Here is a 17,340-nt window from a genome sequence, read left to right on the forward strand (position 1 = left end):
TTATTCCTGATTGGCTCTTTGAGTCATATAAAAATCGGCAGACTGCCCCAAACAGTTCAGTTCGGCAGTATATGTTCTGTTAGTGTGAGCGAGAGGCAGGTATACTGGTAAACACTTTTTTTTTACAGAATTAGTATTCTTTTGTTTTCTTTATATTTTAATTTCCCAATAATATAAATATTCTCACTCATTCCTATTTCCACGTTTGAATATTCTCAGTCTGTGTGTAGGTACATTTGTCAGCTTTGACTTAAATTTGTATTAAAGCCTTTCAAGAAATAGAGTTGTTCTATTAGTAATGGCAATTTAATTAAGGGGGCGTATTAAAATGAAATACAATTAGATAATCTTTTTTCTCCATTTACATAATCAACATGTATTTTTTAATCATTGTGTTTTAAGTTTAAGTTCGAAAACATGCATTTTTATTTCTTTACCTCATACATCACTTTAAGCCAGTATCAATAGCTTGGCTGTCATCATTCATGCACAAATCAAGCCTTGAATATATTTCTGGCTTCAAAAACATGACTATCAACATGCCCCCTCATTAGGTTTTACTGCCCCCCCCCAAGCAAAGCAGTCCAGAACCGGGGCTGGGCTTATTTATGTTTTTGTCTGGAATTCATCTGGGCTGAACGGTTGCAAGTAAAAACAAACTACAACTCCCATAATGCACCGGGCTCTCTTTCCCGTTCCTCTGAGCTGGGGCTCGGGTCTTAAGCGGAGAGCTATGATGTCATTGTAAAAAACGAAGGAAACTGTGAAATCAGGGAGCGCAGAAAATCCAGACTGAGGGAAGACAAGACTGCTATAGACGTCTGCTTCGAGTCCCGTTGGTTCAGATTGCATGCTTATGGAATGATAAAGCGGCCGGGGTAAAGCCCCTGTTTCAGGTAATACCATTTAATAACAATGTCGAGTCTAATAATTACCCAGATCATAGATGCATTATTATTGAAGTAACAGATGCTAGCAGAATAGCGGGCTGCCTGTTGTGTTGTGTTGTGTCCTCTGTAGACTGAAAAGAATCATATGGTTTACAAGGCAAATAGCACAAAAAGTCATGCCTAAAAAATGCAAAGCATAGTCCGTTTAAATGTTGGCTCACGTAGCTTAATGAGGCAATCTGAGGATGGTTTCCAGTTCTGTGTAGGTGTACACTGTTGCAGGAAAATCACTGCTCAATAGTACTGCAGTTACATTTCATGCATTCATTGTTTACCCAGTTCTATTCTGCAAGTGCATTTTTAATTTATGCTCATGGATACATTTTATTGGTTTAACCGACCAATGCTTATTGCACTGCTGAGCAGAGGTATGTGTGTATGTGTGACTTGGTTTGGCAAACTATGGTAGGCCCCCTGTCCTTTATCAGGCTTGATTCTTTATTGCAGTCCTCTCAGCATCCTCCCATAGGCCTTGGCAACGCACCATTTACACACATGCACTAGATCCTCAGCTCATGGCAACACTGCACTTAGAAAGAAAAAACACACAATGAACCATTTAATTTGATAGATTAGATCTGCTTCTAGGAAACATGTATAATTTCATTAAATAAGAATGGTGTGACAGGCCTTTTATTTACTCCAGATTCTTTAAGTATCATGTGAAATGTAATAATAATAATATTCATAATAATAGAATGTTAAACATGTAAGTTCTGTTACAGCACAGTTTCATCAGACAGGGTTGGGCAGTACTGAAAAAATATCACAGTACTTTTATGATTCATAACCTCACCGAACCATCCATGATCTCAACTAAGTTTAGGTCTGAGGGATGTTTTTAGAAAAGTTGTCTATTAATACTGCTGAGAACCAGTGTGACTCAGTCCACAGGCTTTCTAAAACCTCTCCCTCTAAATGCAGAAGGAGTTCACCCATAACATAAGAAAAATGTTGTCTCCAAGTTTAGTTAGCAATGTTTTAAATGTTTCAGAAATAGGCTTACCATTTCATTCAGTTCTCTGGAAGGTGTTCCATAATACTGTTAAACTGTTGCATCCTTTTAAATGGGAAAAGCTTCTATACAAGTTCTATTGTTCATATTGTAATTACCTCATCCGTTTATGTTCTCTATCATCTTGTTTGTGATCTGCAGAGACACACACTTTATTGTTTACATTAACCTCCTGTACAGGTATTTTTAATAAAAATTTTTAAAACTAAATAATTTAGTGCAAAAATTGCATTCTTTACACTTGCAAGATATGATGTCACACGTTTTTGTTTTCTTGTCACTTTTAAGCCATGAGAACTCACATTTTTGGTTGTGAAAGGTGGCTTTGTTTACACAGCACATACAAGTGATTTAATGGCTGAATCCCAAACCACAGTCTGAATTGAATTTAATAGTGTGTGAATATATCACTAGTAGGGCACTAGTTAAACTTTCAATGTCTGTTTCTTTAAGCTCAACTTCCAGCGGGTGTAACTTGTCTCATAAAATTTAACATTTTTCAGTCAGTCATTCTAGGTTATTATTGTAAACACAAAGCACAAGAATGTCCATTTTTAGAGTTCTAAAATCTAAGCATGCCCTCATCCCATTTTTCATTCCCAAATCAGTTAGCAGGCTACCGTGATACTAATTTGATAATGACATCCAGAAAATACATTAAAAATGATAACAATAGTATAACAATATAGTTATATGTTAACAACAACTATAGTTAAATAACAATAGTTATATTTGTTAATACAGTGCCAGCAATACAACATAGAAAAAAAACCTATAGTATATTTAAAGTGTAATAATATTAGTAATTAGAGATGGGACGATCGATCGGCTATGAATCGGTATCGGCCGATTTTTTTATCAAAATATGCTATCGGCGATCGGCGATATTTCCTAAAAGTAGCCGATCTGATCGTGTGATATATAAAGATCATGTTAAGTTAACAGCTTAGTGGATTGATCCAGACTTTGAGCTACGACGCGCCAACCATCACATCACCATTCATCAACCATCGTACAGAAACCACAGTGAAAGCTCTTCATGACCTAAAATAACATCATTAACATTGTGCATCATACATACGATGTAATTTTGCTGATTGTAATATTTACTTTAAAAAGATAATTCAACCCGGTCACATCTGAGTCGATTCTATCAGCACGTTATATAAACTCCTGGTTCACTTTGGTAAATCGTAAGCGGTTCTTACTTGTGATGTAGATGAGAACAGAAAACGTTACAGAGCCAATCAGAGGCAAAAGTTTATTCATTACCAAATTCGTTAGTTCAAGATCATCTGCTGAACTTTTAGCTCCTTAGACGGAACGAGTCTGACGGTCGGTTACAGATCTGTGGTAATAGCAGTTTAATTAAGCTTTTTAATGAAGCTTTTTAATGTAAGAGAGTCACACAGAATGTTCTGTAGTAGCTGGTGTTTATTTAAAACCACGACATTTAATTAATAACAGTAAACATGGAGAGATAACTGAGAAGAGAAACTTCCGCTTCGTGAAAAATGACTTGTGAATCAATGAATCACTTATAGCGATACTGTGAACAAAGCGTCTCTTCTAAAGGCGCACACACACACACACACACACGCTGCTCCGGTTTATCTTCACTGTGAGGCTCTTTTTAAGTTTATTTATTTTATTTACTGCTAACTCCCCCCACCCCCCCCCACCCCCGATCGCAATCGGCTTTCGGCCGATGTCCCTGAAAGGAGATCGCAGATCGGAATCGGTGCCAAAAACCCCGATCGTCCCATCTCTATTAGTAATAATGTAATAAGACTTTCACATAGTGTCTACAAACTCTCCACAATTAGGAAAAGCAATAGAGCAGAGGAAAATGCTAAATGATGTGTTAAATGATGTTATGTTTAAAAAATTTACAAGGCTGATAAAAGATGTCTTGCTTCAACTTTTATTTTAAATCATTATCAAAGCATTGACTATTGACTGATACCCAGAACCAAGTCGTCACTGCATCATTTCAAAGCATGTTCTTTCTTTACGTTGTGTCAACCAACATATGTTAAAAATATGTGAAATTTGATTCAGATGAACTATTTTAGGCCAGTTGGGGAAAACAAATAATAAACCATCATGTAGCCATAATGGGGAAGGTATAATAGAGCTTTCTAAAGTTCTGAGGGACAAACTGTTAAACACCTTGTAAACAGAAAAAGCTACGGAGCCAAGCAACACCTTAAACAGTTACCAAGCTCATTCTGTACAGGCAAGGAATGTTAAGCATCATCAGATGTGATTGCAGTCAGTTTTATTAGTTGTTTTATTTGCATACCTGTGTCGTCTAAGTCAACATCATGTATGGTCCCAGCATAAAATACCAAAGTGGATCAGACCAAAAATAAGGCCAAACAATAGCAATTCAGCATTTTAGGCCAAGATTAAATAACAGTATAAATAATGTCAGTACATGTATAAGTCTAATATATTAAATTTAATGTCAAAATGAAATATGGGATGCAAAGATGCTATTTTAATACACATTTATCTGTGTTCACTTCTCAGCCTGGTGTGATCATGGAGGATTATGATTACCTCTTTAAAATAGTGCTAATAGGAAATGCAGGAGTGGGCAAAACCTGCCTTGTCCGACGCTTCACTCAGGTCTGTCCTCTTATATATTTCCACTGACTTTTCTAGATAAACAATGCTGTTTTAGATTAAGACTGATTAGCTTAGGCAGTCCAAGCACCCAGCTACTAACTATTGCTACTTAAAGTGTGGTATTTTTCTGTTTCATTTGATGGTTCTAGGGTCTGTTTCCACCTGGACAAGGTGCCACTATCGGGGTTGATTTCATGATAAAAACGGTGGAAATAAAAGGGGTCAAAGTAAAGGTGTGTATGGATACTCTTGTAGAATTCTTACATGAATTGATCATGTTCAGGATTTACATTATTTATTATGTTAAATATTAGTGATTGACCAGTATGTTTTATGGTGATACCAAGAGCAGTGATAATAGATTATATTATATAAATGCTGAATCTCAGCATCTAAATTAATACAGCTGAATATTTTAAGTTTACTCTATTTTATTTTATAAATGCAAACCTCTATCATTTGGGATAATATTCTGTGGAGTGGAATTTGGAAGACATGGTTCCCATTACATCTGGTATAAAGCTAACACTGCATTCCACCTTTAAAGCATCATACCAACAGTCAAACCTGGTGGTGGTAGTGTGATGGGCTGGGGCTGCATTGCTTCTGCAGGACTTGAACAACTGTTGGGTTGTTGGGTTATGCAGCGGGACAATGATCTGAAGCACACAAGCAAGTCCATCTCGGAATGGCTAAAACAACAAACAAACCTAAGGTTTTGTAGTGGCAAACTTAAAGTCCGGACTTGAATCCCATTGAGATGCTGTGGCAGGACCTTAATCAGGCGGTTTATGCTCGAAAACCCTCTAATGTAGCCAAATTAAAACAAATCCGCAATGGAGAGTGAGCCAAAATTCTTCCTCAGCGATGTAAATAACTCATCGCAAGTTACTGAGAACATTTTATAGCAGTTGTTACTGCCAAGATAAGCACAATCTGCTATTGAGCATGGGGGACTGGGTTTTATATAAAATCTTTCATTAAATGTAATGATCCGAGGCTGTATTTTGTGTTCACTCTTGTCTATAAAATTAATTGGAAATCTGAAACATTTAAATGTGACAAATGAGTGAAAATAGATAAAATCTGATGGGGGCAAATACTTTTTCACAGTACTGTAGCTGTTCTATTCCAGTCTGCAGTTGCTATACTGTTTAAATACAAACTGTCCTTTTTCTCCCACTTTCCATTTTAGTCCACTTTCATATTGGCAAATGCAGTAGAAATTGGGTTTAGGGCACACATGGTTTCTGGTTTAACTAATAAATGGCTGCATTGATTGATTTTCTGATTTGTGCAGCTTCAGATCTGGGACACGGCGGGTCAGGAAAGATTTCGCTCCATCACGCAGAGTTACTACCGCAGTGCCAATGCCCTTATCCTTACCTATGACATCACTTGTGAAGACTCCTTTCGCTGCCTTCCAGAGTGGCTGCGGGAGATTGAGCAATATGCCAACAATCAAGTTGTGACCATCCTAGTTGGTAAGTATTTAAATCAATTACAAGTCCGGTGTTATGAAGAACACTTCATTAACTGAAAGTGCTTTATTATTGTATTAGTAAGATTTACTATGGAGGTTAACCATATTAAGACAACATTCAGTGACCCTATTCATTTAAGTTGTGTTTGCACGTTAGCAAAGTGTTTACCAGGATGTATGGCTCCTATTTGCTGCCATCTTCAGTTTCTGGGGAGCTTTAATTCTCAGGAACAGGAATCTGAGCCAGTGATCCAAGACACCGATCAAGTGACTTACAATACTAGAAAGGCTGATTAGTGGAGGCCACCATGAAGGAAATTTGTGCTTTATTTGTTATTAACAAAAATGTAAGAGGCCTAAATTGGGCAAGGCCACGAAATGAACACATTATATTGGGGGGTGGGGCATTTTAAGTATATCTGAATATTGAGGATGGGGGAGTGTGTTTCCTGCCATTCTAAAACATTCCTGCCATATCAACAATGATGGGAACACTGGCAGATCCTAACATTATGCAAAGCTAGTGAGTGTGATCTGTTTATTTATAGTTTTTTAATCATTATATGGTGGGGGTGGGGGTGTAACATTTGAATCATATCTGAATATTGGGGGGGGCATATTTCCCATTATAATATTGCAATTACAGCATTTTAGAATGCAGGTCTATGTGAAAACTTGCTTTCTGACATCATACTAGATTTTGTTTTGGACATACACTGTTTAGCCATAACATTAAAACCACCTCCTTGTTTCTACACTCACTATCCATTTTATCAGCTCCACTTACCATATAGAAGCACTTTGTAGTTCTACAATTACTGACTGTAGTCTATCTGTTTCTCTACATACCTTTTTAGCCTGCTTTCAGCCTGTTCTTTAATGGTCAGGACCCCCACAGAGCAGGTATTATTTAGGTGGTGGATCATTCTCAGCACTGCAGTGACAATGGCATGGTGGTGGTGTGTTAGTGTGTGTTGTGCTGGTATGAGTGGATCAGACACAGCAGCGCTGCTGGAGTTTTTAAATACAGTGTCCGCTCACTGTCCACTCTATTAGACACTCCTACCTAGTTGGTCACCTAGGTAGATGTAAAGTCAGAGACGATTGCTCATCTATTGCTGATGTTTAACTTGGTCATCTTCTAGACCTTCATCAGTGGTCACAGGACGCAGCCCACAGGGCGCTGTTGGCTGGATATTTTTGGTTGGTGGACTATTCTCAGTCCAGCAGTGACAGTGAGGTGTTTAAAATCTCCATCAGCATTGCTGTGTCTTATCCACTCATACCAGCACAACACACACTAACACACCACCACCATGTCAGTGCCACTGCAGTGCTAAGAATGATCCACCACCCAAATAATAGCTGCTCTGTGGTGGTCCTGGGAGAGGCCTGACCATTGAAGAACAGCATGAAAGGGGGCTAACACTGCATGCAGAGAAACAGATGGACTACAGTCAGTAATTGTAGAACTACAAAGTGCTTCTATATGGTAAGAGGAGCTGATAAAATGGACAGTGAGTGTAGAAACAAGGTGGTTTTTATGTTATGGCTGATCGGCGTAAACTGTTTGTTTTAGGTCTCATCAGATTTGTCTGTTTTGGATTCTAGTCATACATTTGATTGGGCCTCTCCAAAACCTTAATCTTGTTTATATTGAGGAGAACATGAACTCTTGCTGTTTATGAACAAGCACATGTTAGGAAACATTCCGACGGAACTCAGACAGACATCTAGCTTGAAGCTGTAAACAAAAAGAAAGCATGCAATCACTGTTTTATAAGGTGTTCACTGCTCTCATTGCTCAATGACTGGGAACAATTAAGGAATTGAACTCAGTGTCTTTACAGACCCAGGTGTTTTCTTCTATTTAGACCTCAGACTTTGTTAGTGCTAGTTTGCTGGAGCAGTGCACTAATGAGAAAGCGCAGATGTTCAAAAGTAGAGTTGAGGTTAAATGTTTACATACACATGTAAGGTCTTTATCATTGCAGACTTGAGATGGCAATGATTTACTGCAACTGTTTTATTTCCATGTCTAAATGATTAGAGCCCACAAGTATGTGGACACCTGACCATGTACTTGTTGTATGTATATGATCTCCCCACTGTCCATTGTACCTATAACATCCATCACTCTTCTGCAAAGCCTTTTCACAAGATTTTGAAGGATATCTTTAGAGAATTTGTGCGCCTTTACTCAAAGGAGCATTAGTCAGGTCAGGCTGATGTTAAATGAAAAGGCCTGGCTCTCAGTTAATGTTTCCATTCATCTTAAAGTTGTCAAGAAGGGTTGACATCAGAACTCACAGGCCACTGCTGTTCCTCCAGACCAAACCCATCAAACCTTGTTTTTTCTGGCCTTTTCAGTTAGAACTGGAAAAGACCTTGTCAAAACCTTTGCCACACAGTTAGAAGCATAACATGAATTTTTTCCCCCCATTTTCTCTCAATTTAGTGTAGTCTGCTGCTGGGGATCCCTGATTTATAGCAGTTGAGGAGGGTATATTGCTGCTCATGCCTCCTCCGACCAGCGCACAGCCCTTTTGCGGAACCCTTTTCCACCAGTGCACTCTGCACAGGCGCCTTTATCTGCCAATCAGGGTCCTTACACAGCGTTTGAAGACCCCATCCACACAATCCGGTCATCCCTCCCTACAGGCACTGCCAATTATGCCCACTAGATGGCACCCAGCTGACAGGTGGCAACGCGAGTTTTGAACCAAGGCGTTCAGAATCTTCGCGCTGGTGTGCCACCTGGGCACCATAAAATGACATTTTATGTCATTGATTGATAAACACCTAAATTAAGAATACACTTTATGAATTTGATTTGTTTATTTTAAGTGTTCTAAAAACATGACCAGAACCCTCTGGTCAAAATATACATACAGCTGCTTACAGAGAGAGGTACACAGAGAGGCAGAAAGTGGGTGGAATAATAAAAAGCAATTCACAATTCTTAAGCATTACCTCAAATCATCAAGCAAGTAGATTGAATCTTGAACACAAGTGGGTGTTTTAACAAAACAATGACCCAAATCACATTTTGGAAAGTTGGGAAGTTAGGGTAAAATTAGATTTTAAAAATGACATTGTGAATACGTGGACCTCCCGAAAAGTCAAGTCACTGCCAGAAACTTATTTATCTTTTTCCACCACCTGGACTTATTTAAGCACGTCTTCTGTGTGACTTATGTTCTTAACGTCACTAATCAGCTTTGTTCTCTCGTCAACAGGGAATAAGATAGATCTGGCTGAAAAGCGTGAGGTGCACAGAGAGAGAGCGGAGGAATTTGCTGAGGCGCAGAGCATGCTCTATCTAGAGACGTCCGCCAAAGAATCAGACAACGTGGAAAAACTCTTCTTGGATCTGGCCTGCGAACTGATCCGTGAGGCCAAGCAAAACACTCTAGACAACAATGAGGCTGCACCTATGCCTGGAGAAGGCAAGAACATTAATTACCTGAGCTGCTGCAGCATTAACTAGTGGACTATGCTGCAAATTTGGCTAAAGGTGCTGGTCTCTCTCCATGAAGTGTATCAAATAGTGGATTCTATTGATGTCCTCTATTTGTCACCATCTGGTCTTGGATGCTTCTTTAACCCTTATGTGAACCCTTGCAGATTTTTAAAACTAATCACTGTACCACTAGAGTGACAAAAGAAGAGTTTGCTGCTGTCACCAAGGGAAACCCAGGCTCCAGAGTCCTGCTAGGCGGTTTTAAGGATAAGATTTTTATGCACTTCAGCACATAAACAATACACAAACACAGGTTGTCTTTTTCCATTTTTAATATTCAAGGTTTTTCCTCACCACCAGAAGGTTTTGAAATCACAGAGATTGTGCATCCAACATTATTAGCACTTCTACAACATGGTTGGCCTGGGAATAGTGAATTATGCTAGAAATAGTTAATCTCAAGCAATAGAGAAAATATTGACTGAGGATTCTTTTAACAGGTCAATTCTTGTTTACAATTTTTGCTCAAAATAATGTTTTATTCATCCAGTTTCAATTTGTTTACTACAAACAATTGAGACTATGACAGTGCTGAACTCAAATTCAGCTATTTTTAGGATTAGATTTATCTTTTTCCCCAATACATTTTAGTTATTGATTTAGTTATTAGTGCTTTAGAAAATAGGTGTTGTACGTAATCAGTTACACTTAATTAGGCCTGTACAAATATTTAAATACACTGCAAATCATATGTGTTTAACGGTAACCCAGATTAATCTTAAGGCTCTGTACTACAGCATCCACATACACTGTGTCAGCTTTAATTCAAATATGCTAATGTATATATTGCCTATACTATGTTGGAATTAACCTGCTTTTTATGTGTAGTCATGTGTATATGGGCCCAAAACAAAAACGACTAAACCATTGAGTTATTTGTTAATAGGCAAGCCGTGCTACATTGTTAGTTCAAGCTCATGAATCACGACTGAAGACTGAAGTTTTGTGTGGATTTGATTCTGGATTTGACTGGCATTTGCATGTGCAGTACTAACTGTCATTGCAAACAAAGCAAACCATCATGCAGCTGAAACATCAGTGGCATGGTTATTATACTGTTAAACTGCGTTCTACATTGTTAGGAAGACAGAACGCACTGGAGAAGGATAGAATAAGCCTGGGATGTCCAAACTGCGGCCCATTACCATTCTTGAAACGGCTCACAAGGTATTTTAGAGATAAAATTAAAACAGGTTTTAAAAAAAACTGCTTTAACTGCTTAAACTCTTGGTGTCACTATCGCATAAAACAAATCTAAAACGCTCCCCATCTTCTTTCCCCCAACTCAAAACATTAACATTGGTTAATAGGTGCGCTGGAAAAATCTATACACATAGGGAAGTGAGTATGTTTCATTTAAAGAAGTATAAAATTTCTCCTATTAGTATTATCAACTGGTGAGTGAAATGGGCAAAATCTTAATTTACACAACACTGTTAAAGATAGATAATTAGTCACTCAAAGTAAAATCAAGTGTAATTGTTAGTAATCAGATAGGTCTATTACATTTTAATTTGTTTTATTACAAAAAAAGTCTGTGGTCCGTGTTTGCATATTTTTACTCTATCTGGCAGCCAACAAAAAAAGTTTGGACACCCCTGGAATAGCAGAACTAGTCATGATCCTTAATGATTTGAGAAGCATGGACGTTAATCCATGACTGTGTGTACTAAAAGTGACTTAGTTTAAATTGTGACTGCTACTAATAATATTATTTTATTGGTTGTATGACTGACATCCTGTGCATTGTGTTCCCGCCTTGTAGTCATTGTTTCCAGGTTGCAGCAAACCCACCGTGACTCTGCTTAAGAAGAGGTGGTTAGTAAAAATAAATTAATAAATGTACTAATATTGTTTTGCTATGCTGGAATAACTGGAATGCGTAATCAGAGTTGATTCTCTGCATATTAATCTAACAGTAACTGTTTCAATTAGAAATATAGTGATTTAAAGTACAGAGCCTAGGCAACAAAGTTCAGTGTATGTTACAGAAAAAAAGATGAAGTTAACAATGCATAATGTTCCCAAGCCTATATAACTGATACTAGTGATGGTTATGTTATCTATTTTTCTGTATATACAGTAAAAATTGGAAAGGTTTAATACTTTTGTTCTTAGACATTCTTAGCTTTCTAAACTTTCCCAGAAAAAAACATTTCATTTCCCCATATTGCAATTTTTCCTAAATAAAACTATACGCAATGCCACCAGTTATAAACAGCAAAATAGGTAGTAATACCACAATTATTATGGATGATGAGGTATTCAGATAACAATACTCATCTCTCACTCACTCACTGTCACTCACTTTCTCAACCGCTTATCCAGTTAGGGTATCGGGTTGCTGGAGCCTATCCCAGCTTTTCAATGGGCGCAAGGCACACAGTAACACCCTGGATGGGGTGCCAGTCCATCGCAGGGCAGACACATATACACACACATTCACACACCCATTCAGCAATTCAGTGTCTCCAATTAACCTGACTGCATGTTTTTAGACGTGGGAGGAAACCGGAGCTACCGGAGGAAACCCACGCAGACACGGGGAGAACATGCAAACTCTGCACAGAAAGGACCCAGACCGCCCCGCCTGGGGACCGAACCCATGACCTTCTTGCTCTGAGGCGACAGTGCTACCCACCGAGCCACCGTGCCGCCCATAATACTCATTTCTAATAACCACAAAAACTTTATCCTAAATATATTACACTTTTTGTCCTGCATACTCTGTTTGTATGTCCTAAAACTCACCTTTGCAATGATGTGTAAACATACAGCAGTTACATATATTTAGTATATAATAATCTTGTTTAATCAGTGAAGCTTTGGGGGCTGTAATTTAAACTTTTGATCTGGGAGTGTTACATTTAGTTATTTTCAGTAGTATATAATGTCTGCACCATCTTTCTTGGCGATGTGATGTTATAAAATATGACTAGTTTGAATCAGTTAGAAAGTGTACCTCCATGTTTACTTGACTGTGTTGTATGGTTGCACCTTTTTAAACAATGGAACTGTGAATCTTTTATAGATTTCAATGTTTTACTTGGCTGCTATAATATTTTAACTTTGTCGTCTTCTATCCGTCCGGTTTCATGAGATGCTAGATATTCCCCAAACATTTTAGAATGTATCTATTTTGTGTTTCCCATCCCTCTTGTGTCATGTCTCTGTGAAATAGATTAAAACATTAAGGTCATTAACCGGTCCACACAATCCCTTTTCAAAACTCATAAGGTCAGCATATTTAATCATTTATACATAACAATGTATTTTCGTTTTATTGTTCATTCAAGAATTACTTGCCTTATGCTACTCTTTGTTTTATATATATATTTGCTTTGAATGATTTTTGCTAATATACATTTCTTTTTAACCATGGTTAAAGTGCTAATGTTTTTATTTGTATATACACTACTTTTTCTTTTGGTGTGCCAAGTACCATGCTCTGTGCCAGCTGTTTTACTTTGCAGTATGTAATATTGTAATGTATCAGCAGAACCTTTTATATGTTCAGGTCCAATCTCCAGGTAGTATTAAACAATTTTACAGTTTTCTTATTCTAATAATCATATTTGTTCTTAAAATGAGGCATTGTACGTATACATAAGGAAAACACATAACCACTGTGTAAATTTGTATTATCACGTTCAGATTTGTCAATCATTCCGTGTTTACAGACTAAATGAAAGGTGACTGATAGATATCTGTTGTTATTCATTAAGTATAAAATGCAGAATATGAGCTTCAGCTGGCAAGTTTAATGTTTTGAGAAATAGTATTTTTGTTTGCATTGTTAAAAGTATCATATTTTGTAATTTCTCATATTTTAAGGCTGTAACACGATGTAATTCTACAATTAAATATAACATCACACTAATTTTGTTCACAGTATTTTGTCTTTATTGACACACAACTTTTGGTAATAATATGCCACAGAGGATTCAGTAACTTTATTTTGAATGGATTTATGTTTTCACACAATGTGAAAATTAGTTTTTCTAGCTTTTTGAAAAATCATTAAAAATCAAAACGTCTTATACTCACAAGAAGTGCGACCTAAAATCAGACAAAGTTGGGAGAGGATAAAAAAATGCCTTGTTTCATACATTTACTTTTACCTTTATTTAACTGCAGACTGTATGAATGACCAAGATACAGTATTTCACGTTTGGGTGCTCAGGTGGTGCAGCAGTAAAACACGCCAGCACACCAGAGCTGACATTACCAACTCGTCGGTTCGAAACTTAGCTATGCCAGCCGACTGGGCTGGGAGCCTATTGGCTGTTGTTCATACAGGGTGGGAGCCGGATAGGACTCCTCATAACTGAGGCAATTATGACCTCTGCTGGCTGATTGATGCCGCCTGCACAGAATCAAGGAATAGTGCGTTAATCAGGGTGTGGCTCTCTGTACACAAAGCTGATCCGCATAAGAACTCGACTTTGAAACTTAGCTATGCCATCCAGCTGGGTTGGGCTCCTACATGAACAAGGATTGGCTGTTGTTCATATAGGGTGGGAGCCGAATAGGACTCCTCATAACTGAGGCAATTATGACCTCTGCTGGCTGATTGATGCCGCCGGCAGATCGCATCGTGCATATTTTTTCGGCTTAGGGCGAAACTAAAGTAACACAAGCAGGGCCGGTGCTATGGGTGCGCTGGGGCCCCCATATTTTCTCACTGCCCCCCTAAGCAACGCATTCCAGAACCGGGGCTGCATGTCAGTGTGAAGATGGATTATGTAAAAATGTTGTTTGCACTATTGAGAAAAAATGTTACCTGAGCTCCCGCTCAGGTAAACACCTGCCAGCCCCCCCCCCCTATGCCCTCCACCAACCCGCCAGCCCAGGGTGTTCCTTATTTCCAGTTCTGAAAGTTGGCAACCCTAGGACAGAGGATCTCCAGTTTGTCAACAAATATATGAGAACTGTATTAAAATGTTATTTGCCTTTTCCATACTGTCCCAACTTTCTGATTTGGAGTTGTAGTTAAAACAGTACCTGTGTAAGAGAGAGTAAACGAAAACCAATCCAACCCAACTCCCATGAACCACTTTGGCTGGCTGAACGACAGTTGTCTCTTTTTTTGTATTGCAGACATCCCAAGTGTCCCAGAAGTTCCGGGAGTCTCCCGCATAGCGGCTCCCTGATGCCCGCAAGTCAGATAAAATCTCCCGGAATCTAGAACGAGCGGCCAAGAGTACGTACACACACACACACACACACACACAGGCGACACAGACTTTTTTCCCCGATCGCGTATTAAATCCGTTATCTGATATACAATCTAGCGCACTGTGTAGGGAACATAAATCAATTGTCTAATATACTGTCTAGTGCACTAAGTAGGGAACATAAATCTATGATCGAATATACAATCTAGTGCACTATGTAGGGAACATAATTAATTATGTAATACACTATCTAATGCACTATGTAGGGAACATAAATCCGTGATCTGATATACAATCTAGCGCACTGTGTAGGGAACATAAATCAATTGTCTAATATACTGTCTAGTGCACTAAGTAGGGAACATAAATTTATGATCGAATATACAATCTAGTGCACTATGTAGGGAACATAATTAATTATGTAATACCCAATCTAGTGCACTATGTAGGGAACATAAATCCGTGATCTGATATACAATCTAGTGCACTGTGTAGGGAACATAAACCAATTGTCTAATTCACTATCTAGTGCACTACGTAGTGAACATAAATTCATATCTAAAATACTATCTAGTGCACTACGTAGGGAACATAAATTCATATCTAAAATACTATCTAGTGCACTACGTAGGGAACATAAATTCATATCTAAAATACTATCTAGTGCACTGTGTAGGGAACATAAACCAATTGTCTAATTCACTATCTAGTGCACTATGTAGGGAACCTAAACCCGTTAACTAATACGCTACCTAAAGCATTATGTAAGAAACATAAGTCTATTATTTAGTACACTATCTAGTGCACTAAGTAAGGAACATAAATTATTTTCTAATATACAATCTAGTGCACTATGTAGGGAACATTAATCTATTATCTTTCACACTTTCTAGTTCACTATGTGTTTGTGTTTGTTAGCTCAGTTAACAGCTCCTAAAAGTTCTGATTATCACCCATATCCTTTGGTGTGTGCAAGAGGTTTTTTAGCTTCTTTTCTTTGCAACTTGGGATGTCTGGATACACCAGAAACATAGAAGAATTATGATTGTCGGTACTCGTCTTGAACGTTGGGTGATAAATCAAAACATCACATGACACCAGATTAATACTTTGCTTCTATAAAAGAGTTTTTTTTTGTTGCATACCGCAAGTTTCGAGTCATCTGACGGGTTATTTCCTTATTCCGTAAACTGCTGTCAAGTCAGTCAGCTGAACGTGCGTTCTATTTGTTTTCCACCGGTTTTCAGTCAAACCACGCCCCTGGCGAGGCCGGTCGAGGGCGTGTCTATTGTGTTCGATTCTATAAAAGTGCTCGACTCTGATTCGATTCAATACCTTACAAATACATGTCGATTCAAACTGGTTGGGACACACAGCCTTAATTTGTATTAATTGTTTCTATGAAATACCAGAGAAAACACAAGGGTGTGTGACAAAATGTTGTTGTTAAATTAGGAAATGGCTACATTTCACTATCATGGCAATAATTTAGTTTATAGTAACTGAATATGTAAGATATAAGATATCCTCTTTATTTGTCATATATTATGGTGACCATATTTAGGTTTTTAAATAAGAGGGCGCTTCAAGGTCTGGAAGGCGGGCGGGGATTTTATGTCGTTGGTGACACCATGGCAATGTGTATGGGGTAGAGGTTTAAATAGTTGACAAATGAGTCAATAACCATCAAGCTGTGTTAGTGAACTTTAATAAATGTACAGCTGCTCTTTAACAAGGCCTTTATGATCAGATCATCTTATTCCTTCACATTCAGCGTTAAGCCCTAAACAATAATAACAACAAATTAAAAAACAGTTGTCACCTATAAATAAAAATCCCTTTATTTTTAGTTTCTTTGATGTATTGCACAATCATATCAGCCGACTTATTAGGAGTGTTTATAACTTTAATTTAATTCACTTTAATTACTTGCTCCCATCAGTAGAAACCCAGCAGTAAGATGTGTCTTCTAGTGCTTGCTGAGTAATTTCCACAGAATGCAGCGGGGCCCAGTGCCCCTGTGACAACCAGCTTGTCCCCCCCTACGGCCCCCCTAGGAATACAGTATATGTAACTTAAATTGAATATGAAAAAGAAAAGGACTGAATAAATTACATTTAAGCAGAGCAATGCCTTAAATGGTGATTCTTTGTTGATCTGTTTACATTAAACTCTAGAAAATGTAGACTGAAAACTGCATAAATAAAATGTTGAATTCTATTGAATATCGACTGTTTCCTCTTAATGCCCACAATGCACATTTGGGCAGAAAGTAATTGGCCCCTCTAACACAGCCTCTGGCCCCTGCCTGCCCCCCCACCTAACATGGTCTACAACCACCACTGACTGGAATACTGTGACCTTACAATTAGGCGAAAGCTAGCTGAATCGATTCAATAAATCGATTCATTGTATTGAGTCGACTCCAAGTTCACAGTGCATTAAATCAGTGAATCGAATCTTTGGGGATTCAATTTGTTTTCGGTCGAAAAGCGGTGGGAAAAACAATACTGTAACTAGCGTGTGCATCACTTTATCTTCTCTTCTGACTATCAACA

The 17,340-nt window shown here is 38.1% G+C and overlaps 1 protein-coding gene across 1 annotated transcript; it reads left to right on the forward strand.

Annotated features, from left to right (window-relative positions):
- The first annotated feature begins 768 nt into the window (after window positions 1–768).
- Window positions 769–9,967, forward strand: rab30 (RAB30, member RAS oncogene family). The gene is made up of 5 exons (XM_063016362.1): window positions 769–896; window positions 4,501–4,599; window positions 4,749–4,832; window positions 5,900–6,083; window positions 9,322–9,967. Exons 2-5 carry the CDS (start codon window positions 4,513–4,515, stop codon window positions 9,570–9,572), a joined length of 606 nt encoding a protein of 201 aa, XP_062872432.1. The 5' UTR covers window positions 769–896; window positions 4,501–4,512; the 3' UTR covers window positions 9,573–9,967.
- Window positions 9,968–17,340: the final 7,373 nt, after the last annotated feature.

This window comes from Trichomycterus rosablanca, chromosome 20 (genome assembly GCF_030014385.1).
Source record: "Trichomycterus rosablanca isolate fTriRos1 chromosome 20, fTriRos1.hap1, whole genome shotgun sequence".
In the NCBI taxonomy this organism is placed as follows: Eukaryota; Metazoa; Chordata; class Actinopteri; order Siluriformes; family Trichomycteridae; genus Trichomycterus; species Trichomycterus rosablanca.